This window comes from Impatiens glandulifera, chromosome 9 (genome assembly GCF_907164915.1).
Source record: "Impatiens glandulifera chromosome 9, dImpGla2.1, whole genome shotgun sequence".
Taxonomy (NCBI): domain Eukaryota; kingdom Viridiplantae; phylum Streptophyta; class Magnoliopsida; order Ericales; family Balsaminaceae; genus Impatiens; species Impatiens glandulifera.
The window spans coordinates 17,309,050-17,335,841 of NC_061870.1; the positions used below are offsets into that span (position 1 = coordinate 17,309,050).

The following is a 26,792-nucleotide window of genomic DNA, read 5'->3' on the forward strand; positions in this document are numbered from 1 at the left end:
AAACAATAATAGTATAAAACATAATAAATCAAAACATTCCTTATTTCCAGCTAATTTCTTAACAATGTGTTTGTGAGTGTTTGCACGGATTATAACCACTCACAGAGAAACAATTAATAATAAAAGATATTATTAATTATTAATTTTTATATTTTAAATATATATATATAATTTAAAATACATATTTATGTATATTTATTAAAATATATATAATTATAAATAGAGGTTAGCTAATTTAATTTAATTTATTTTCACTTCCTATTATTACTTATTTCATAAATATAGGGGAGGTAAAATTTAAAAGAGAAAATTCTTGATAAAATTATTTTAAAAAAATACAAAATAGGTGAAATAAGATAAAATCCTGGGTAATATTATTGAAAAATGTATGCAAAAACATATGGTTATTTTCATGGAAAAGTAAATGTAAAATAAATTTGGACATGAAAAAATGGTTTTAAATGGGTAGAAAAGTATTTGGACAATTAATCTAGAATATTTGTTGGTTGAATTATTAAGTTATAAAATACAAAATGAGATTGGTTCAAAATCTAGTTTTATTTTACAAATATAACAGAAATAGTTATGTTAGAAAAATACACAAAAATAAAAGAAAATTTTGTTGTACAAACTGTTGAAATTTAAAAATATACCTGAAAATTCATTGATACATATTTGTTTAAAAATGAAGCAAAAACATTTTGAAAAATACACAAGAAAAGATTTAAAATTTCTAGACAGTGATCATAAATGTAAATCAACAATGTAACAAGATCCTAAGTGAAAATCAAATAAATGAATCAAAGAACAAACCCTAACATCTAACAATAAAACTTATACTTTTTTTAATCAGTTAATCTAGATATGAATCTAAATGAGATCACATCTAACAATAAAACTTAGTCATTCACATATTTAGAAATTAATGTGGCAGTTTGAAATCAGTATCTAGAAACCGATGGGTCTTATATACCAAATTCTCCTGCAACTTAACTTAGCCAAGCTTTCAAGCATACACACACCACCCTGCTAGTAATAAAATGGTATAATATAGTTCTGATAGATAAATTATTTCTACATGATTCCATCAAATATTGGGATAGATAAAATTAAAATGATCCAACTTCCAGTTCAGTTCATTCAGGAAAACCTAATTCATTGTATCTTCTCTTCACTGTAAAATGTGCACAACCACGGTTAATAACCACTCGAGCAATTGTCCTGGTTAATTTTTCCTCCGCTTTGACACCACCTAGAATTATCAAACCATTCACGAATCAGTTGTAGATTATAATGTCAATGGAAAAACTACACCAACATTTGATACCATCTAACTAATACTTGATGAGCAAGACCTTCAATGTAAACCAACCAGCAATGAGTCAAAGGAAGAAGATTGTTCCATGATGATACACAAATGTCAAAAATGGAAAATTCAGTTCCAAATGTTTATTCAATCTAGATCCACATCCGGAAAGAAATCTGACAGTAACTTAGATTAGATTAACATCTAACCTAGCAATAGAAAGAGCTTGTTTGATGTAGGTTTTTGTTTTTAAAAAAATGATATTTGGCAAGAAAATGGATGAAAAAGTGGTTATACACTTCATCAAACAAGGCCCAAATGGATGAAAATGATGTTTGATAATATTTAAAATATTATAAAAAAAAAACAAAAGTAAAGGTGTTGATGAAGTGATCGATGATGATATAAGGGGTTATACACTTCATCAAACAAGGCCCAAATGAAATTATAATATCCTTGATTTCAACCATTTTGGTATATATTTCATGAATATAATGTGAGTAATGTAATTTAATATTTGTATTCACTAAATACTAATAATAGAATGTAAATAAACAATTTGGTGATCTTTCAAGCTGAATAGTCAGATATTTTGGTTATAATTCAATCTCGGTTGTGGACTTAACTTGTAGCTAATAACAATCCTAATAACTGTTACCTGAGCCTCAAGATTCACTTGTAATGAGTTTAAGGATCTCTTGGCGTTATCATCAGACAGGCAGTCAGAACATAGAAAGTGCTCCAATTTCTTTGCTTCTTCAATGGTAGTGTTCATGCAAGTAGGATGAAACCTGCGAACCATTTATTTTTATGCTCAAAGACGTTTATAGTATAAGTAACATCGTGAAAGGACAAGAATGTCATAGGTAACCTAACAAAAACAAGAATCCCAACAGTAAATTTAACCAAACAAGGCAAATTGAAAGAAATCCATATATTTATAAATGTGAAGACAAATGTCTACAAGTGACTATCCAAAAGAAACAGATTAGAGGAAAAAAAGAGAATATTGGGTGAGTGGGGTATGGCCTCAGGCCCTAAATGAGCCAATAGAACTTTTAATGATGGATATTATGTTTAATTTAAAATTTTATCTTTAATAGATAATTATATTATTATAATTAGCTAAATAAGATAATTGCTAGATACGGGGTTATTTGAATAACTTGAAAAACCAAGTTATTTGAGTAAAAAAGACATTAGTGCTATAATATATAAATATATAATTTATTTATCTTTATATAGAAGATATTTCTGTTGATAATTTGAAGGGTTAAGTAAATTTTTAATTAGATAGCAAGTTAATAATCCTGAATAACCCACATCAAACAAGGTCTAGAGTCTTGTTAGATTTAGAATACTTATTACTATATCTAGGGAAATCATGTAAAATAAGGATATAATGAGTTTTTTTTAAATGGTCATGAAGGCTCGAACCCACAAACCTGTGGTCACGAGTCTTATCATGCCTTCTAAAGAAGTGTGACATGAGGACTTCAGGGTCACCCTTCCTAGTACTACTCTCACACAAACACGCTTAAATGTGGATTGTAATGTGATCCGGTGCATTAGTGTTAGTATGATCGCACCATGTAATGCGATCCGGTGCATTAGTGTTAGTATGATCGCACCATGTATGATGTGTTTTATTAGAGGGATTTTATTTTATCTTTTAAATTTCTCATGGCTTCCTATCTTGTCTAACTTAGTGACAAGTAGCTTGGACTTAGGGTCTTAATACTTTGACTCACATTGAAAGCACTAGATTGAAGTGGTAGAGTCATGAACCCACTTATGAAGATTAAAAATGACGAAAGGAGCCTTCACAAGTCTTTTTTTCTTAATAGTCAGCAAGTCTCGAACCCATGACTTTTTTTATCATGACCCTTACACTCAACTACCGAGCTAAATGAGCCTTCATGAATAAAAGTCTAATTTGGATAGAATAAAAGTTTTGTTATCATTAGAGTACCTATTTTTATAATATCTTGTCACTCATTAATGTTTGGTAATCAAATTGATAGGATATTTTGTTTCACAAGGGTGTTAGGGCCAGCTTTCACATACCCAGACTAATCCTGGAAGAGGCTAACACAACAACTCACGGCTTCCATGACATCCCACTTCAATCTGGTACTGTCAACGAGAATCAAACTTGAGACCTTATGATAATAAGTTACTTAGTCCATGTCTCTTACCACAATGTGCTACCTAAATTTGATTAGAATTCTTGATCTCATCCATAGTCTCTCATAAACTTCTTCCTATGTTTAGATATCAATTATTCATTTCTATCTTAAGGTATCAATTCCCTAAAATTGGTATCTATCACATACATTTAAGGAATATCCATGTGTTCATGGTGTCAAGCAGCCATATCAAATGAAAGTGTCCCAAATGGGTATATACCCATATGTATAACACTTCATAAGCACCTAAACATACAATCAGATTGAAAGAAATCAAACAAAATTGCAATTTGAACAACAAAACAGATTTGGAAAATTTTGCATTTAGGTCAAAAATATCACATATTCAATCTACTTCTACCCTGAGTGTTTTAGGCAAACCACTAGCTAGCTAGCTAGCTAAAGCCTCAAACAAAGCACATTACTAAAACTGATGTAAATGGCTTACCAGTCCTTGCAATTTTCGCATTGCACCATGAGATCATCAGGATTATAGGGCATCTCACACTTGCAGTACCTTCATCATAACAACATGACAAAAACATTAACTAGAGTGAATCCTAAAAAGGAACTTAAAGAATTCCTAAAAAGTAAATGTAAAGAATCCTCACACAGCAACCCTGTCTGGAGTGAATCCTCCAGTAGAAGCTTTGTACTCAAACCGACAGAAATAATCCTCAGTACCCACGTTTTCAAGTTTAGTGTAATTCTTGAAGGAGTGAACAATGCACTTCCCTTCTATGGTATGACCACTCTGAACATCATAATGATCAGACAAGAACAACTCTTTCACACCATGGAACGGCCGTCGACCTCCCAGTGACTCCTCCGGCCGGTAATACCACCTAACACTAACCTTGATATTGTTCCGTGAATCCGCTTCGATCTTCTCCACACGAGCGACGTATGGAGGCTTCTCAGAGTCAGAAGGTCTCATCAGCACACATTCTCCAGCTGCAGATGACAATAAATCATTTAGAAACAGACCCAGAATAGTGATTTAACATAAACATTAAGAGAAAGAGATTGAGTTACGTCTGACGATTTTGTTGGTGCCTTTGATAGTGTAGGAATCCAATTCTCTTTTGGCTATCTTGGGCTTAGCCATCGAAGGGTTCTTATTGATGCTGCTGCTGCCAAGTGTTGAGCTGAGAAAGAGATTAGAAAACAATGTTCAGAATGAAGTAAATAATGGACATCCGAAAGAAATACAAAGGATAAAATTTCAATGGAAAAAGCAAAACCCTAGATTACAGGAGAGAACGATTCTGCAAATTAGTCTCTGTAGAGATTGAGAGAAGACAAAAACATTAGAAAGAGCACCAGTAGACGATCGATTCTGCAAATGATCTGTTTTAACGTTTTTCTAAAACAAATATATTATAATAATAATAATAATCAAATACTTAATATATATATCTCTAGAAAGAACTCATACAATTATTATCATTACCATTAACTCAATTCAAATTAATTAAACAAAATCAAGGAGAAAATAATTTTATTACTTAACCAAAGAATGTGAAAGGACAAAATTAAACGAATAAATAATCTATGAAAAAATTAAGAATTTTAACGGGTCGATAATTAATACTCACCGAGAGATAGAAACGAATTAGGGTTACAACGATGGGTCGATAATTAATATTCACCCGAGAGATAGAAACGAATTAGGGTTACAACGATAATCAATACTCATACGAAAGGAGTTAGCAAATCAATTAGGACTATGCGGATAATCAATACTCAAACGAGATAGAGTTGGAGAATGTATTAGGACTATACCAATAATCAATACTCACACGAGAGATAGACGATCATTTAGGGATACGTCTATAACCTATACTCACACGAGAGGTATTCAACGAATGTATTAGGACTACACTGATAACCAATAGTGTGATACGAGAGGGAGTCGACAAAGAATTAGGGCTACGCCGATAACTAATACACATGGAGTCGATGAATGTATTAGGACTACACTGATAACCAATAATAATGCGAGGGGGAAATAGCTGAACAATAGAACGAATTAGAATTTCACAAATCAGATAATCAAATAATAATACGAGAGGGAGACGACAAAACATTGTAAAGAATTAGGAGTTGCACTAACTCGATAGTCAATAATAATATAACGAAATAGGGTTTCACCAAAATATAACCAATAATTACACAAGGTGAGTCACTAGAACAAAAGTATTCACTTAAAAGCCTAAAGACATTGCTTATAAAACTATTAAGCTACAACTTTGTATATTGTAGTAGTAGTAAAATGAAAATTATAAGAATTGGAGAAGCCAATTATAATTTAATTAGTACTACAAATGTATCTTATATAAGAATTTAAAAATGACATTTCTTAAGAATTAAGATTAGTGTTAAAGCATTTTAAATATTATTTTTTAATAGGCATTTTGTTTTGTAGGACCATTAAGTCTAGATAATTTTTGAAGGGATATCCACGCTTATGATATATTACTTTCTTATTTGGATGTTTGTAATTCCTTAGTAAAATAATAATTTATTTAAGTAGATAATATTTAATTAATTACTTAAATAATGTGACTAAGTAGATTGTTGACCATATTAACAAGTCTTAACAAAACAGAAAATAAATATAATTTGAGAGAAAAATAAAAAGTAAAATAAAATAAACAGAAAAAGAAAATAAGAGTGTTTACTAGTTTAAGGAATTTGTTTAGTCTTGTCTTTGCATTAGTATAAATAATATTTAATTTTGTTTTCTTATTTACAGTTAATAGTTTAAATATTTAAGTTATTACACATTATTTATATTTATATTAATAATATTTTGTATAAAACAAAAAAAAAAATCTTATTTAAAAAATAAAAAATATCTTAGAAATAATGTCATGTAAATATTATAATTTGAAATGTTAACCAAGTATTTCCATTTAGATCTAGATTCATCAATCCAGTTTGTCATTATAAAACTCCTACCATTAAGTTCAACATCAATGACAATACTGAAATCAAAACATTAAATTCATTTGAAAATATAAATTTTATTTCAGTTTGAAACAATTATAAAATTTAAATGACTTGAATTACAGAAAGTTACAACATTGAAGTGTTCATAATTGATTTGTTTAACTCTTTAATGATAAAGCCATCTTTTAAACCCGTTTTAGAGAAATGCCAAATTAAAATATTTTTCTTTTTAATTTGGAAATATGAAATTCTGCTGTCTCATTTGATGTTTCAATCCATTTGAAGTTCAAATTAGCTAAGTTTTGTGCAAATCAGTGCACACAATTATTGTCAAACATATTCAACTTAATTTTTTTTTAAAGGTCGAGTTAATCTTAGTTTAATTCACGACAAATTCTATAAATTTGGAATTTCAGAATTTATTAATTTTTTATTTTTTTAACTCCAATCAAGTTTATGCAACTCTAGATCATCTATAAAACTTTAACCTATCTATTTTTTTTTAACTCATTTCATCGAATAGACGACGAGTTATAACCCAAATTTCAGCAAGTACTTACAACAATAATTTTTAAAATTTAGCTTCAAACACTTTTTAATTTTTTTTATTCCAATGACTTGTCCAAATTCTAGATCAATGCAATTTATGCTAAGTGAAACTTGTCTATCCCATCATCTGATAGTTTTTGAAAATCATACAAAATAGGCTAAGTGGAGATTTTAACATTATGAGTAATTATTTTAACTAAGATCATTTTTAATTGAGTAAAAGCAAGTGGGATATAAAGATAATCTTTCATTGTATGTTTGTTTACAAATGGTGAATTACCATTTTAACATATATAGTCTAGAACTTAGTATTGATTATTCCTTTAGATAAAAAAAAAAAAAGAAAGAAAGAAAAACATAGTTATTGAGAAAAATAGATGCTTTCTAGTTAATTATGTTAGGATAGGCAATGTTGGACATTTTTATGATATTTCTTCTATAAAAAAAAATAATTAATGTTGCTGAGAGAGAGAAAAATAAAATTAGAGTTAAATTATTAGGGAATTTAGGAAGATAATTTAAAATATGGTCATCTTCTTGGTATGATTAATTTGTTGATGGTTTGTCTAGTCTTTTACAAATGTAAATGTGTCCAATAATAATAATAAAAGTAATCTTATTTCTATCACTATCATACATATATACAATAGAGGTGTATTCCTAATCCTTTTAGTTTTATGTTAAAAATTAAATTATCCAAACTGAGCATGATTAATTAAAAATGTATGCAATACATTTTGGTCAATGTTCATTCAAATACAACTAAGCATTAAATTGAGTTGTGAAATTTAATTTTGATTTATTGTTCGGTTCGATTTGGTCGGTTAAAAGATCGAATCGGTATTTTATTAGTTTGTAAAAATTATTATTAAATAATAGTATTATACATAAAATTTACTTTCAAATAAAATATCAACTATATAATTTGTTTTATAAAATAAATAAGAGATGGACATGTAATAGTTCAAAACTTAATTATTAAAATCAATGTTTATGTATAAATATAAGTTGTAACCAAATTATGTATATTTTTTAAATTTTAACTATGATCGATCAATTAGTGTAACCAAATTATGTATATCTTTTAAATTTTAACTATGATCGATCAATTAGTCGGTTTAACGGTTCAATCGTTATTCAAACCGAAACCTTTAGTTTATACCGAAACCTTTAGTTTATTTGTGGGTTTAATTGAACTGATTCTATTTAATTTTTTAATTTAGACAGTGAATACTATGATCAACTAACCCCTTATGTCTGCTTATTTTAGTAGATTTAAAATTATGCTCATAAAGAATCAAGATAATAATCAAGATAATGATAATTCTTGTTAAAAGAACCATTTATTGATGTTCTTTGCAAATTCCAATCCATATTTTCCAAAATTCTAACTTTACTCGTTAAATTCCCAATGAGTGTCAAAATTCCTTTTTGATTTATGATCATATCCATAGCCACCTACCTAATCAACACAATTTCCTTATAGTTAAATCTATCAAATTTGAAATTGAACTGGAATTTTTCATAAATTATTTATTTATATATTGTTAATTATTTTATACAAATGTATATTTAAATAAAATCACTTTTCGAAACTTAAGGTCCTGTTTTCTTTTTAAAAATCCAACAAAAATTAATTTTCAATCAATCAATCACTTCTCAACAATCACATCACTCATTTCATTAACCAAAAATACAAAAATACTTTCTATTTTTAAATTATTGTTTTTTATTTTATTTATATATATCAATACCTTTTAAATATTTTTATCAAAAATAATTATTATTTCCTCAAAATTATCCCCGATCATTATTTTTTTCTCCCTTTAAATTTAAAAAAAAAAATTAATCCGAACTAAGCCTAAATTAATTAAACATTTATTTATAAATTCATTTTTGGTTTAAATAAAAAAATCAAATCATTCTATATAAAATGTTTAGAAAGGCCCAATATGATGATCAATCATTTTGTACTATAATGGACCCCAATAATAACATTCAATTGATTGAGCCTTCTGACATTTAAGTCTCAACTTCTTAACTCCTAAAACCCTTTTCACATCAATTTCTCAACCAACAAAGCATATTCCTCAATTGAATGATGCTAAATTACCCTTAATGGAAAAAAATGAAAAGAAAAAGCATTTTACATTTTTACTGCAAGACATGTTTGTTTGATATATAAGAATAAGATTTCTTTTTACAATAAATTGACAGTCTTTGGACTTGTTTTTTTTTTGTTTTTTTGGTTTTTTAAAAATTCATCTAAAATCAATTTTTTAATTAATTACTTCTTAACAGTTACATAATTCATTTCATTAATCAAAATACTAAAATACCATTTATTTTAAATTATTATTTTTTATTTTATTAATATATATCAATACCCTTTAAGTCTTTTTACAAAAATAATTATCACCTCCTCAAAATGATCACTAATCCTTACTTTTTTCCTTCTTTAGGTTTTTTCAAAAACTCCAATCTAAACAAGGCCTTTATTGTTTAGGTCGACAATACCAAGAAAAACATGCAAGATTTTCAAACAAACAAGATTCTAAATACAAATTTGAAAATCTTCAAGCGGTCAAAAGAGACGTGGGAGTGGTGGGACCCATTTAACGACAAAAATGACAGACAAAATTACAAGGAACATCCTTAAAAAATTGAAATTGTTCATTTACATCCCTGTAATTTCATCATTTTTCTAACTCTACTAATTTCAAAGTTAGTAGCATAACCACTTTCTGATACGCATTGGGTAACCGACGAAGGAAGAAAGAAAAGAAATTGTTTCAATCTCTCTCTCTCTCTTTATCTCTTTCTCAAATGGAAAACGCTAGTAGAGGAAAAACACTTTGGAAGACAATGAAACAACGTTTAGGATTCAATGCCATTAGCATTTGTGGATCTTCATGGAGTTTACAAACATCCGACAACAACGATCAGATTTCAGCGCCGCTTCGACGTCGGACCGGACTGCGACAAATCTCCGAGGGAAATACGGTCGAGGGGATGAACTTGGCGACGGCGCTGGCGGCGGAGCGTGGGAGAAATGGACCGGAGGAGGAAACTATAGGTCAGAATGTCGGGAAACCGTTTAGATCTTTATTGGGACAGTTACAAGGAAGTGCGGCGGCGGCCGCCGGGAATGATCCGACGAGGAAGAGGCGCGGGATTGGTGAAGAAATAGAGGGATTTGATTCTATGTGCTGCGTGTGTATGGAAAGAAAAAAGGATGCGGCTTTTATTCCGTGTGGACATACTTATTGTAGAGTGTGTTCTCGAGAGTTGTGGTTGAATCGTGGCTGTTGCCCTCTTTGTAACTGTTCCATCACTGATGTACTTGATATCTTTTAGTAATATTAGTTTTTTTTGTTTTTGTTTTTTTGAAAGTAATAGTTGTTTATTTTATTCTGAATGCTATGTGGGCCTGGTTGTTAATCAAATGGGGATTTATTATTGTTTTGTTTATTATAATGAATTTAGTATTTCACTTCTTTTAAATGGATTTGGTCTATGAAATAGGTTTCATAATTATAGAACAAAATGTAACATATTTTTTAGGTTAATAACTTAATATATAATAATAAGAATATTTACAACATTAAAGTGAAGGGAAGATAATGAAGTATACTATATTTTAATACTCATAAATAAGAATAATATATATAATAATAATAAGAATATTTATATGAAAAATTAAATACATAAAATATAGGCTCAAGTGAATTGGTTGACCAATGTGAGACTCTCTCTCCTTTGATCAATACACCACAGTAAATTAAGTCAGAATAATGACATAGAGGAGTAGAGTAATAACATAGAGCGGAAAAAAAATTGTATAGAAATGAGGTGTCACTTTTTAATTGGAATGAAAATTTGAAAATTTTTTCTTCTATTAAATTTTCAATCAATTTCGAAAGTGACACCTCATTTCTTATACATTTTTGTCAAGTTTTTTTCTGTTACCTATCATTACTTATTAAGTTATTTATATTGTGTCATAGTTATTTTTGTATGTTCTTACTAAAAAGAATATTTGTAAGTTAAAACTTTATGTGTTATTAATCATTATTCTTTCTATTTTCAAAGATTATACTAGAAGTCTGCAACAACAAACAAAAAATTTGAAGAAAATGAATCGAGTGTTACAAGATAATTAACAAGAGAGATAACAACGAGAGAATGTATTATTTTTTTTATCAAAGGGATGATCTTTACAATGTTCATATGTGTCCTATTTATAGGACTAGATACATAGAAACCAAAGGTCTTCATAATGGTGGAATATGAAACCAAGAGTCTTACACAATGACATCCATTACTTATATTGCATTTATAATACCCCTTTGGATGACATTGGTATACTACCTCATTACAAACCTTATTAGAAAAACTCATTGGGATAAAACCATGATTAAAGGAAAAAGAGTATAATACGTAGTTTTTCAAAGGTCGTAGTAGTAAATGCTTTTGTAAATAGATCTGCTAGATTATCTGATGAACGAATTTGATGAACATCAATATCACCTTTCTTATGGAGATCATGAGTGAAAAAGAATTTTGGTGATATGTGTTTCGTTCTATCGCCTTTAATATATCCTCCCTTTAATTGTGCAATGCAAGTTGCATTATCCTCATATAAAATTGTTGGAGAATTCTTGTTTACAGATAAGCCACATGACTCTCGAATATGATGAATGATTGATCTCAACCATACACATTCTCGACTTGCCTCATGAATAGCGATGATCTCGGAATAGTTTGAAGATGTGGCGGTAATTGATTGTTTCATAGATCTTCAAGATATAGCTGTACCACCATATGTGAATATGTAACCTGTTTGAGACCTACCATTATGAGGATTAGATAAATACCATGCATCTGCATATTCAATCACATCAGCTTCACATATATATGGATAATATAATCCCATGTCCATAGTTCCTTGAAGGTACCGGAAAATATGCTTAACTCCATTCCAATGTCTCATTGTCAGTGAAGAACTATATCTCGTTAATAAATTTACTACAAATGATATATCAGGTCTAGTATGAGTAGCTAGATACATTAGTGCTCCAATAACACTAAGATATGGTACTCTAGGACCAATTAGTTCTTCATTACACATACGAGGTCGAAATGGATCTTTATTTACCTCAAGCGATCTCATGATCATTGGACTACTCAGGGGATGCACTTTATCCATAAAAAATCTTTTTAGTACTCTTGATATATAAACAGATTGATGGACAAAAATTCCATTATCTAAATGCTCAACTTGCAAGCCAAGACATAACTTTGTTTTTCCCAGATCTTTCATCTCAAATTCTTTCTTAAGATAACTAACTGTTTCAGATAGTTCATCAGTAGTTCCAATAATATTCAAATCGTCCACATAAATTGCAATTATTACAAATTGTGATACAGATCTCTTAATAAACACACATGAACATATTAGATCATTTTTAAATCTATTCTTTAATAAATATTCATTAAGACGTTTATACCACATACGTCCAGATTATTTCAATCCATATAGAGATCTGCATAATTTAACCGAGTAAATGTCTCGATGATCTGAATTAAATGCTTATAGCATTTTAAATCCTTCAGGGAGTTTCATATATATATTGTTATCAAGGGAGCCATATAAATATACCGTAACAACATCCATTAATCTCATCTGCAATTTCTCGTGTATTGACAAATTTACCAGATATCTAAATGTTGTTCCATCCACCACAGGAGAATATGTTTCCTCATAACCAATACCAGGTTTTTGCAAGAATCCCTGGGCAACAAGTCGTGCCTTATATCTTACAATTTCATTTTTCTCATTTCTTTTTCTTATAAACACCAATTTATAACCGATCGGTTTAATACCTTCAAGGGTACGGACGATAGGTCTAAAAACTTTATGATTTGCGAGTGATTTTAATTCAACTTCAATCGCATCTTTCTAGTTTGGCCAATCATATTTTCTTCTGCATTCTTTTACAGACTTTGGTTCATGATTCTCATCTTCTTTAACAATATAGCATGCTATAGCATATGAAAAATTTTCATCGACGTCGATTTCATCTCGATTCCATATTTTTCCAGTCAAAACATAGTTTATAGAGATTTCTTCATTTCTAGGTACCTGTGATTCTTCTGAAATCATTGTTTCAATGACTGGATACTCTTCTAGAGTAATTGTTTCCTCACTTTGAGCCATTACTTTTTTTATTTTTTGAGGATTTTTATCTTTGGAACCGACTGGTCTACCACGCTTCACTTGCATTTTAGGCTCGTTAGTAGTAGTGGGTTGTCCTTCAGGGACATTAATCCTAATTGGAGCATTTACAAATGAAATATAAGATTTCTTAACCTTTTTAGGATCAGTAAAAACATTTGACAATTGATTTGCTAAATTTTGCAAGTAAATGATTTTCTGAACTTCAAGTTCAAATTGCTTTGTACGAGGATCGTAGTGAGATAATGATAACTCACGCCAGATTATTTCCTTTTTTAACTACTTATTTTCCCCTTTCAATGTTGGAAATATCATTTCATTAAAATGACAGTCTGTAAACCGTGTCGTGAATGAGTCATCCGTCAATGGTTCAAGATATTTAATTATAGACGGTGATTCATATCCAACATATATCTCCAATCTCCTTTGAGGTCTCATCTTTGTGCGTTGTGGTGGAGCAACTAGAACATTTACCGCACATCCGAAGATTCTTATATGAGAAATATTTGGTTCCTGACCATAAACTATTTCTAAAAGGGAGACCTCATTATAATGTGTAGGATTGATACGAATTAATGCTACTGCATGTAAAATAGCATGTCCCCAAGATTGTATCGGAAGTTTCGTTTTCATAAGCAACGGTCTTGCAATTAGTTGAAGACGTTTTATCAATGACTCTGCGAGGGCATTTTGTGTGTGAACATGTGCTACTAGATGTTCAACATTTATCACAATTGACATACAATAACTATTAAAAGCTTGAGAGGTAAATTCTCCAGCATTATCAAGACGAATAAATTTAATTAAATAGTTTGGGAAGTGAACTCATAATTTGATAATTTGAGCAAGCAATCTTGCAAATGCTTGATTACGAGTTGATAATAAACACACATATGACCATCTTGTTGATGCATCAATTAATACCATAAAAGATCTAATTGGTCCACATGGTGGATGAATAGGCCCACATATGTCACCTTATATTCTTTCAAGAAATTTCAAGGGTTTAGTCCTAATTTTAGATGGTGATGGCCTTATTATTAACTTCCCTTGTGAACAAGTAGTACGAGAAAATTCATTGGGTAGAAAAATCTTTTGGTTTTTCAGTGAATGTCCACATGAATGATTAATTAATATTTGTATCATAATAGCTCTAGGGTGTCCCAATCTATCATGCCATGTAATAAAATTATTTTGATCGACAAACTTCTGGTTTGTAACTACATATACTTCGCCAACACTTATGTTTGTGAGATATAATCTAGAGGAAACTGCAGGTAATTTTTCTAAATAACATTTTTTACCTGAGATGATACTTGTGATAGATAAATATTATTTATTAATTTCGTTTGAAGTCTCGATGTGATATCCATTTATGTGGATATCTTTAAAACTCAACAAGTTTCTTCGAGATTTGGAGGAATACAATGCATTATCAATACAAATGTTTGTTTCTTTAAGGAATATAATATTTTCTCTTTCGGAGCCTTCGATAATTTTTGAACTACACGATATTGTATTCACATATGTCTCTTTCATCACCAAAGAAATAAAAAATGTATTGCTTTTCAAAATGGTATGTGTTGAGGCACTATCTACGAGACAACTGCATTTTTCATTCCTCACGTGTTCGCTTCTAGGAACCTTCATTTTCTTCATTAAATAAAATAAAATATTAATAATTAATAACGAACAAATAATAATAATAATACAAAAAGCATCATCAAACTAAATATATATATATATAAAACATTAATTAATACTGCTTATATATATATATATTTATATATTATTTTTTATTTTTTATTTTTTATTTCGAAATTTTATTAAATATTATAAAGAAAACACAAAATATCAAATGCCTAATTCTTATTTTCACGCTCGACAAGAAAATTGGCTACGTCAAACCCGGAGAAGTCATCGAGTCCAAATCTATTTTATCATCACCGGGAGCCGAAGTCGAGTTGGACTCGATGGTCCCTTTTTCTTTTAGCGATGCTTGATAAAGATTGATAAAATGCTTCAGCGTGCGACAAGTTTGTGACCAATGACCTTTTATGCCGCAACAATAGCATTTGTTTTCCACAGTCTTATTAATTTGATCATTTTTATCATCGTTGTGGATATTGTGTTGACCACCACCACGTCCATGACCATTTCCGCGGGCACGACCTGAAAAATGACCACGACCACGACTACAATGTCGTCCTCTATAATTATATGATGCCACATTCACTTCAGGGAATGAGTTCGATTCAGTTGGACGGGCCTCATAATTTTTCATCAAAAGCTCATTATTTTGTTCGACCAATAATAGACATGATATTAATTCTGAATATTTCTCAAAACCTTTTGCACAATTATTTTGTTGTAGGAGCACATTCGATGCATGAAATGTGGAGAATGTTTTCTCTAACATGTCTCCGTCAGTAATAGTTTCTCCACATAGTTTAAGTTGAGAAGTAATCTGATATAAAGCAGAATTATATTCACTCACCGATTTAAAGTCTTGTACGCACAAATGCAGCCATTCAAATTGAGCTTTTGGAAGAATGATAGTTTTTAAATGATCATACCTTTCATTCAAATTGTTCCGTAGGACCAATAGATCTTTCACAGTAAGATACTCAATTTTTAAACCTTCGTGAATATGATGATGAAGGAAAATCATTGTTTTGACCTTATCTTGGTTGGACACAGTGTTTTCATCTTTCATGGTATTTCCAAGACCATTAGCGGCAAGATGAATTTCAGCATCTAGAATCCATGAAAGGTAATTCTTTCTAGTGATGTTAAGAGCCGTGAACTCTAATTTCGTAAGGTTCGACATGAAATTGTTAGATGAAATAGTTAAGATTGAAAGTGTAATAGAATACCATTGTCAATCTTGATCGATTTGGTTTTCACAAATGAGGTGCGAAAATTTGGCTACCAGAGACGAGGAGGGAGCCTTCGACCTTTGCTTCAGGATCGAGAGTTATCGTGCTAATAATGTGTTATAAACATACAAGATAATTAATAAGAGAAATAACAACGAGAGAATGTATTATTGTTTATCAAATGGATGATCTTTACAATGTTCCTATGTGTCCTATTTATAGGACTAGATACATAGAAACCAAAGGTCTTCAAAATGGTGAAATATAAAAACCAAGAGTCTTACACAATGATATCCATTAATTATATTGCATCTATAATATCAAGAAATTTGTTTATTGGTCCACAAAAAACAAAATCATCAATGTTATATTTTCTTTCCCTTTTTAATTATTTTAATTAAAATATTTTGTTTGTTAATTAAAAAAAATTTGATGTACAAGTCCCGAATCTTTGAAAAAACTATATATTTTTAAAATAGATTAAGACATTCATTGGCTTCAAGAATAATATTAAAATAATATTTTAAATTAAAAATATTACAAATGATTGTAATTTGTTTTTACATAATAACAATCTATTAGGTAAAAATAGGTAATTAATTATTAATATTAATTAATTACTAATAAAGAACCTAATTAAGTTAATTCTGTGTAGATTAAAAAAAACGGAAGGAAAGCTGATCGGCACTTTATCAAGTCAGCTCATCTTTCTACTTCAGCACTTGAGGAAATCGATTATCTCAACTATCGGTATTATGTATATCGGTCTTAGCGGAATCGGCAAAGTGGAAACATCGGTTCTGAAGAAGCGTAACCGGTAGTAGACATCGGTTTCTTGAAGAAGCGTAACCGGTAGCAGACATTGGTTTCCTAAAGAAGCGTAACCGGTAGAAGCGTAACCGGTAGTAGACATCGGTTTCCTGAAGAAACGTAACCAGTAGTAGACATCGGTTTCCTAAAGAAGCATAACTGGTAGTAGACATCGGTTTCTTGAAGAAGCGTAACCGATAGTAGACATCGGTTTCCTGAATAAGCGTAACCGGTAGTAGACATCAATTTCCTGAAGAAGCGTAACCAGTAGTAGACATCGGTTTCCTGAAGAATCATAACTAGTAGTAGACATCGGTTCTGAAGAAGCGTAACCGGTAGTAGACATCGGTTCTGAAGAAGCATAACCAGTAGTAGACATTGGTTTCCTAAAGAAGCATAACCGGTAGTAGACATCGGTTTCCTGAAGAAGCGTAACCGGTAGTTAAGGGTGAGCAAACGGGTAAACTCAACTCGTATTACCCAACCCAAATTAAATTTACCCAACCCATAACCCAACCCATAACCCAACCCATAATATTTACTAGTTATGGGTTGGGTAACCCAAATTATATTTTTTGTTTTTTCATTTAACATGTATTTGACTTATTTAACACATTTTTATCCGTTTAACACGTTTTGACACGTTTAACACGTTTCTTTTACGTCTTTGACACATTTAATACATTTTCACACGTTTAATACGTTTTTGGCACGTTTAACATATTTTTGACACGTTGAACACGTTTTTCATGTTTTTGGCATGTTTAACACGTTTAATACGTTTGCCGCGTTTTTCACGATTATGATACATTTAACACATTTTGACACATTTTTCATATTCTTGGCACGTTTTAACATGTTTAACATGTTTTTCACGTTTTAATATTCTTGACACGTTTTTCACATTCTTGACACGTTTAACACGTTTTTAACATGTTTTACACGTTTTTGGCATGTTTAACATGTTTTGACATATTTAACACGTTTTTGGCACGTTTTGACACGTTTAACACGTTTAATATTTTTATCATATTTTGACACGCTTAATACGTTTATCACACATTTAACATGTCAAAACGTGAAAAATGTGTTAAACGTGCCAAAAATGTGAAAAACATATCAAATATGTCAAAGACGTGTTAAACATGCCAAAAACGTGAAAAATATGTTAAACGTGTGAAAAATGTGTTAAACATATCAAAAATGTGTTAAACATATAAAAAATGTGTTAAACGTGTTAAAATGTCAAAAACGTGCTAAACGTGCCAAAATTGTGAAAACAATGTTAAACTTATCAAAAACATGTTAACGTGTTAAATATGTCAAAAACGTGTTAAACGTGCCAAAAACATGAAAATGTGTTAAACTTGTCAAAAACGTGTTAAACGTATTAAACATGTTAAAAACGTGTTAAACGTGACAAAAACGTGTTATTCATGTGAAAACATTTTAGACATGTCAAAATGTGTTAAACGTGCTAAAAATGTGTTAAACATGCTAAAAATGTGTTAAACGTGTTATAAATGTGAAAATATGTTTAAAATGTTAAAAACGTGTTAAATGTGTGAAAAACGTGTTAAACATGTCAAAAACGTGTTCGATTTAAGGTTGGGAGATGATTAGTTTATATTGAATTAATAATAGAGAATTAAATTAAATTTATATAATTAGGGTAATTTGGGTAACCCTAACCCAACCCAAATTAAACCCAACCCATACTTAACCCAACCCAAATTAACTAACCCAAATTAATATTTTGGGTTAGGGTTGGATTTGGCTAAACCCAAATTATGCTCACCCCTACCGGTAGTAGACATCGGTTTCCTGAAGAAACATAACCAGTAGTAGACATCGGTTTCTGAAGAAGCGTAACCGATAGTAGACATTAGTTTCCTGAAGAAGCGTAACCGGTAGTAGACATCGGTTTCCTAAAGAAGCGTAACCGGTAGTAGACATCGGTTTCCAAAAAATGCAACCGGTAGTAGATGAAATCGGTTTTACTGTCTCTTAAAATTAAAATACATTTTCGGTAGCGGTAGAAATCAACTTTATGCTACATTAGGATTTTATTTCCATTTTAGTGCAAGTCTGAGGAAAACCTTTTGATAGTAGATGTCTGCCAACACAGTTCAGACTGTCAAGAGTACCAAAAGAATTATCCTATCCAACTTGTGACAACTTGTGTAGAGTAGAAACCGATATTAACCTCTAACATGGTTATTATCAACCGGTGTGAGTGTGTAAGTGTTCAACAATAGTCGGATCATAGTCCATGTTGACGATCCCGATCCTAACACAATCCATTTGGTCAAACTTTTATAAAAGAAAGAGATAACTGTTTTTGAATCACTCACATATATTTCCACTAGATATATTGGCAGTCACATATTATTATATTTTTATTTTATTATTATTTTTTTTTTGTGGATTGTTATTTCAAGCATGGCTCCTGTTGAACTTAATAAAAATTATATTTTAGTAGCTTCTCACATTCGCCCAAAGTCGCATGATATTTTAGTAATTGCCTTCAGACTATGATAGTTTAAGTCACATAAGTTAATCACTTACAAAATTATTAATCAACAATTTAATTTTTTTTCTTAAAATGTCTTATATTGAAGCGACATCATTTTGTGCTAATTTTCTAAATACAAAAATAAAATTAAAAAGTAAATTTCAAAATTTGTTTTGTATTTTTCTTTACATTTAATTTTTAAAATGGTCAAAGGCATTGTTTTTCCTTTCATTGAAAATATGATTTAATTAGATGGTATACAGATATAAAAAAGTTGATGAAATAAAATTAATTTTCAATTTTTTTTAAAATTTTATTTAAAATTTATTATATATATTATAACAAGAGTAATGATAGGGTGAAAGAGATTGGGGAAGAAATAAGATAATTACGCGACAGTCGAGTGAGTGAAAAATTAGATAAATGATTTATAAGAGAAATTTTGAGAGAATGTGAAAAGAATAACGCTAATTAAATTCAACCGGTTGAAAAAATATTTTTATTTTATTTTATCTTCTTACACTTTTCTTAATCCAATGACATGATTTCACGTCATTTATTCCCTAATTTACTTTTTCTATCATTTCTCGAAAGATTATAAATATTTAAATGTGTATTTTTTATACATCAAAATGTGCTGAGCATAAGGATGGCAATTTGAAACCGCCCCGCGAAAACCGAACCGAATTGTCCCGTTTGGGACGGTTTTTCCCCGAAACCGAACGAGAATGGGGCGAGGATGGTATTTGTGCCCCCCACCCCGACCCGCCCCGATTTCACCCTGATTCTTTCCCGAATACCATAAACATAATTAAATATATTAAATCACCAATATATTTATTTACTTATTATATTTTATAAGAGTATTAAAATTATTTCTTTACAATAATATAAAATTTTAATATATTACAATATATATTATATTAAAAAAATCGTTTATATAATTTTATTGTATAATTTTTATTTATTTTTTTAAAATAAAAATTATTAACGGTGCCCCGCGGGATTCCCCGAAACCGAAAAAAACCGAACGGGGCGGGGATGGTATTAAAAAAATCCCCGAAATTAAAATGGGGCGGGGATGGTAATTGCATTCCCCGCCCCGAACCGCCCCATTGCCATCCCTAGCTACCGGCTTTCTAAAAGCTTAAAGCTTTGTTTGTTTATATTTTCAAACCAAAGAAGTCTTATCTTCTCTTTCTCTCTTCTTCTTCTTCCGGCGACAAGCTTCTTCCGGCGACTTTATGGATTCCTCACTCCTCTCTCTCTCTTCAGTTTCCCAAACAAGATAGTGTGAAATTCTTGTACTTTCCATGATTCTTTTGAGGTTTTTTTGGGTTTTTTGGATTGTTGGGCGGCTCTGCGCCAACGGGCAGAGGGACAACATTCAATATCCATGTTTTTCATTTGAAATTGGTTTTATATATATGTATCCCTCATTCTCTCCCTCCTTCACACTTCACAATTCATCATGTTGAATCTTATAAAATTCACAGCAGCAACTGCTTCCCGACAACCACTTTCAAGAGGTTTTAAACAAAAAAAATGTTTCAAAACTTAATTAAATCAATAAAATATATTATTAATTAATTATTTATACACCGACAACCCATGTGCAAGCTGCTAGCCTGCTGCTACTGGTAAGGATGGCAATTTGAAACCGCCCCGCGAAAACCGAACCGAATTGCTCCGTTTGGGACGGTTTTTCCCCCGAAACCGAACGAGAATGGGGCGGGGATGGTATTTGTGCCCCCCACCCCGACCCGCCCCGATTTCACCCCGTTTTCACCCCGATTCTTCCCCGAATACCATAAACATAATTAAATATATTAAATCACCAATATATTTATTTACTTACTATATTTTATAAGAGTATTAAAATTATTTCTTTACAATAATATAAAATTTTAATATATTACAATATATATTATATTAAAAAAATCGTTTATATAATTTTATTGTATAATTTTTATTTATTTTTTTAAAATAAAAATTATTAACGGTGCCCCGCGGGATTCCCCGAAACCGAAAAAAACCGAACGGGGCGGGGATGGTATTAAAAAAATCCCCGAAATTAAAATGGGGCGGGGATGGTAATTGCATTCCCCGCCCCGAACCGCCCCATTGCCATCCCTAGCTGAGCATATTCATATAAAACAAAATATTATATATATATATATTAAGTATGAAAATTTGACTTACCTTATTTTTAAATAATATTATTATTTTTAATAATATTATTATTTTTAATAATATTAAAATAATATTTTGAATTTTTTATCCGAAATAACTAAAGGAAATAATTAAATCCTAATTAATGATTAATTATAGTGATAATTAAACCCTAATTAAGGAAATTATTCAAAATCCAAAAATAATTTGAGGATAAAATATTATGTTTATTTTACTCAAAATAGGCCAAAGAAGAGGTTAAAAATATTTAACTGTGATTTAATCATGAATTATGTTTAATTTATGACTTTAAGTAATTAAATAAAATATTTCAAAATTCTCAAAAAATAAATAAAATATGATCATAATTTTTATTATGATTCTAAGAATATTTGTTGTGAAATTTTTGGTGAAGAAAAATGAATTTAAAAGGAATTAAAAATTGATTTTAATAAACCTTTTAAATAAAAATAAAATCGGATAATCATGTGTAACCGGATTATTGTTAAAACTTTGTAACAGGATCCTGGACCATCAGATGAGCGCCCAGATCTCCTCCAACAGCCCAGAACGCGCTAGACCCCCGCTATAATGGATCAAGCGCGCAACCGGCCATACACGATCAATTAACGGGACAGACTAACCCCGTTAGTTAATCGAGCTGACTACGGACAGAACTCCATAAGAACCCAACGTTATGTCACTCGAAACGACGTCGTTTCCTTCGTCGTCTTCGTTGAACTCACGACCTCGCCAGAATTGTGACCTCGCCAGAATTGCAACCTCACTGACGCGATTCTTCTAAAAGTTGTAGCTTCCACCAAGGCAGGCGATCAAATCCGCTGATTTTTCAGCAATGTGCTCCTCTCATCGACATCTACATTTCGTCATTATCTTCCATCCTTATCATGGCCTGGATAAGGCTGCCATGACTAAGGACAAAATTAAAGATAAGTTTGTCGGAGGTCAAATTCGTCTTGAATTAACTTACCTCAACCCACCTTGAGGCACTATAAATAGTCCCTTATGCTTTGTAAAGCAAATCATTGAAGAACAACAACAAATTACACAATGAATCAAACCTTGAAGATTCCCACCAAGAACATATTTTTTCAAAACTTCCTCCGACGATCCTAGCTTCGATCCATGCTTCTAGATAGATTCCAACACCTCCAAGGAGTGTTCTTCAAGTGTTGGTATGAATTTAGAAGCTCTATATTTTGTTTTGTAATTAAAAATTTGATTTTTTTTCAAATTTTCCTACTTTGATCAGATTAGATATTTTCTAAGCTTTGATTATGTGATTTTTATATTTAGAATCATTATATATGTCAGGTATAAACTTTCTATTAAAAGAGATCAGATCAAATCAACCTAGATAAAAAATTTCAAAAATTTGAGTTTGAAAACTGAATATTTAAAATTTTTGTCTTCTTAGTTTAATCTGAATTTTTTTGATCCAGTTAGTTGCTACATGTTTGGTAACATGTTAGAATGAATTCCAAGCAACTATATTCACGTTTTGATCATATTTGATCAAATAAAAATTTTAAAAAATTAAGCCTAAAACTTTATTCTTTAAAATTTTGTGTTATTGGTTTTATTTCGGATATTTTGATTCAATTAGTTAATATACATGTTTGTTAACATGTTAAGATGAATTCAAAGTAAATGTTTCATCGATTTGATCATGTTTGATCAAATTGTGTTTGTGAAAAATTTTGGATTTTGATTCAATCTTCAAAAATTGTTTTAATATTTGAATGATGTTCTTATTTTGGTTGTGTTCAACTTTATTCATAATTTCAAAGCTAATAGAACAAAAATCAGACCTTGAAATGGTCTAATTTAAAAGATCTCAAAAATTGACCTAGAAATGGTTCTTTGAAATTGATTTTTGTAAATATCTTAAAATCGTAATTTATGATAGGGTTTTTATTTTTCATGATCATATGAACCAACTATAGCTTACAGATCATGATTCCATGATCTAGATTAAAAGTTATGGACTTCTGAAATTTTGGACCAAAATAAGAACACTTGGTCCTAAGGCTTTAGGCTAGAACCGACGATCCTCGATCATATTCTTCAGTAGGGACCGAGAAAACAAACCCATGTTCAAAACTTCCGATAGATAAAATTGACATGGGACCAAGAATCCCATGACCAAATTTTTTAACCTAGGACCGATGTTCTTCAACTCTGACCGAAGACCAGGTTCGATGTTCTTGAGGAAGGATCGAGCCTCAAGACCAAGGGTTTTAGCCTAGAATCGTGGAGCCTGACCAGGTTTTTTTACTTAGGACTGAATCCTTCCCTTAACATAGGATCGAGTTTTGTAACTTAGGACTGAGCCTTATTTTCACCTAGGACCGAGAGCCTTTAGCCTAGGACCGATGATTAGGACTAAGCCTCCTAGACCTAGGACTGATGATTAGAACCAAACCTCATAGACCTAGGACCAGTAGAACTAACCCTAACCCTAGACATAGGACCGATAGCTACCTAACCCTAGGACCGAGTACCAAGATCGGTAGACTTGACCTGGGACTAAACCTCCTAAGTCTAAGACCGAACTACCTGAGTTTGGGACCGAGCCTCCTGAGCCCAGGACCAAGCTCTCCGGTCCCTTGACCCATGCTACTAAGTCCTAGTCCGGACCACCCCGGTCTTAACCGAGCCCGACCGAGTCTAGATCAGCCAAACCGAACCCAGACCCTAGGACTCCGGTTGTAAGGCCGTTTGGTTCCAATTTTCAAAATCAAAAATTATTTTTGTAATTTTGGAACCCGAACCTATTTTCAAATAATCTAGAAAGGTCGGAAAATTATATATATATTTTTATTTTTAGGATGTTTCCTAAACCAATATTTTGGATAAGACCCCGTTTGGAATTTATTTTTAAATTCTAATATTTCCTCTAATATTTTTAGGTATTGTTAAATCTAAATACTAGCGCAATAGGTACACACTCCTTTTAAATGATTTTGTACAATTATTTAAAGCTCATCCTTAGGACCCCTGAACTACTAATTAAAAGTAATAAATGTTATAACTGAATTTATAAAAGCCAGACTTTATTTATCTTAGAAGAATTTTTGAAAATCGTCCTTAGGCGGGTGCGGAGGACATAGCGCGAAAGCCTTTTCCCGATCGTAAACAGACCACAAACTACCTTTTTTTCAGAAATGAGTTTAATGTTAAGCATACAAATGACTATGCTTCTTATTAGAAGATATTCCAAGATCATCAAAGAATGTACCAACGATATTTTTTAATTATTGTGCTAATAATTTGAAATTGGATAAGTTTAAAGTTTATGACAAGTCTATACATAAATGTCTTATACATAATGTCATTAGACTATACTCTCTAAGAGAGTTATCACATTTGACTATGTTAGTCAAAGAAAATACTGTGGATCCACTAATCAAATTATTGAATAGAGATTTAGTTTGAAGTCGTTTGAGACCTTAGCCTACTATAAATTGGTATAAAGAAAAATCCAATCTATGCAGACTAAAGATCCCCAAAACTAGGTTCAATGGGACAACCTAGTTTTATTAACTTGGAAAGTTATTGTTTATAAAGAAACAATATATGTTTTGACGAGGATAAGCATATCACTTTTATTGAATCTTGGTGAGGAAAGAGATCACATATGTGAGGGAGAAGTGGTGTCAATTCGAAAGAATTACACGGCTCAATTTTAGACCCTCTCACAAAACCATGCACGTGTTCCATGGCCAAAACGGACACAACCATGAGAGCTTGACATGTATTAGGGAGAATTCTATGTGTAATCATTTACACAAATGACAAAATAGTTTAAGGACATCGAGTCTACTAATCGGCTAGTAAAATTATACTTTCATAAGGGAATGTTCAAAGGGTTACACATACCTATCCTATGAAGAATTCAATTGTTGAACTTTTCACCGAGTTAATCTTTAAATTTGTATTATTGTGGGGGATTGTTGAAATTTTAAACTAATTTATAAATTCCATTAATGAATGAAAATGAGAATTTAGATAGACGAAATCAAATGAAATTCAAACAAAATTCAAATGAAATTCAAACGTGAATTAAAGTGAAATTTGATTCAAATACTTAAATTATTATAATTAATTTGTTAATTGTTTAATTAACATTTAATGATTTAAGAAGAAATTAATAAATTTAATTAATTCAATGTTGTTAATTGTCATTGTAACATTCATAAGATTATTGCTATCAATTTATTTGCAATTAAAAAAGTCATGTAACATGTCTTTTCTAATGAAAATGAAATACAAAGGGCAATGAAGAGACAATCAATGTCAACCGTTGGATCAAAGATTAATGATTTGTTTTATTATTTCAAAAATATAAATAGTCCTTTTATCTAATTTTTACAACACATCATCTTATCATTTCTCACTCTAGAATTCTAAAAGTCCTCTCATTATTTTATGAGTAATCTTCGAGTTCCTTACTAGACATTTCTGTTGAAATTCGGTGATAATTTTAGGTACGTTGGTCAAGTTTGATGCGTAGTAATTTAGTACAGAATCACTACTATATTTGTTGTACCTTGGAAGATAGTCATCTACGATAAGCTTCAGCACAAACAGGAGACAATAGAAATATTTTAAGGGAAATGTGTTAAGCACATGCCTCGAATTAATATCTCAAATCGGTGATTTCGTTCTTCATATATATATTTTATTTATAACATGGTATTTTTATATATTTCTTTTATTTCAAGACCAGATTTCTATCACTTTTCTATAGTATGAAAGCAAGGTTGTGATTTAGACAAAAATTCAAGACAAAATTATTAAGCATGTTTTCATACATATATTTGCAAGAGTGATGAACAAAGGCCACATGATTGAGCTTTATCACCCCAAACATAGAAGAATATATTTTTAAACATGTACAAGTTTATATAACCTAGAAGGGTAATGTTGTTGTTACTTCTTGTGGGGGCACACCAACATAAAAAACTATATTAATTTTAAAAAATTAATTAGTAAACCCCACCCTATAAAACGGAAAAAGAAGAAACATTTGAGCCTCAATAATGATTTTCTAAATCATACCAACACAACTATTTTAGGATTATTCCATATTATTTCACAGTTTATGTTTAAGATATAATATGCACATGTTATAATTATGCATCAATGAAATACT

The 26,792-nt window shown here is 30.6% G+C and overlaps 3 protein-coding genes across 4 annotated transcripts; 1 reads left to right on the plus strand and 2 right to left on the minus strand.

Annotated features, from left to right (window-relative positions):
• Nucleotides 1-887: 887 nt before the first annotated feature.
• On the minus strand, nucleotides 888-4,847 carry LOC124914728 (chromatin remodeling protein EBS-like). Of its 2 annotated transcripts, none has more exons than XM_047455330.1 (6): nucleotides 4,740-4,847; nucleotides 4,531-4,643; nucleotides 4,107-4,449; nucleotides 3,944-4,012; nucleotides 1,965-2,097; nucleotides 888-1,252 (listed from the first exon to the last, which is right to left on the minus strand). In XM_047455330.1, the coding sequence occupies exons 2-6, from the start codon at nucleotides 4,601-4,603 to the stop codon at nucleotides 1,226-1,228; spliced, it is 645 nt and encodes a 214-aa protein (XP_047311286.1). In that variant the 5' UTR covers nucleotides 4,604-4,643; nucleotides 4,740-4,847; the 3' UTR covers nucleotides 888-1,225. The 2 variants fall into 2 exon arrangements, with proteins under 2 accessions (XP_047311286.1, XP_047311285.1); XM_047455329.1 differs by having other exon boundaries at nucleotides 4,750-4,844.
• A 4,807-nt stretch (nucleotides 4,848-9,654) lies between these two features.
• Nucleotides 9,655-10,424, plus strand: LOC124916823. The gene has a single exon (XM_047457592.1). The coding sequence runs from the start codon at nucleotides 9,826-9,828 to the stop codon at nucleotides 10,354-10,356; it is 531 nt and encodes a 176-aa protein (XP_047313548.1). The 5' UTR covers nucleotides 9,655-9,825; the 3' UTR covers nucleotides 10,357-10,424.
• A 4,710-nt stretch (nucleotides 10,425-15,134) lies between these two features.
• Nucleotides 15,135-16,067, minus strand: LOC124915896. The gene has a single exon (XM_047456645.1). The coding sequence runs from the start codon at nucleotides 16,065-16,067 to the stop codon at nucleotides 15,135-15,137; it is 933 nt and encodes a 310-aa protein (XP_047312601.1).
• Nucleotides 16,068-26,792: the final 10,725 nt, after the last annotated feature.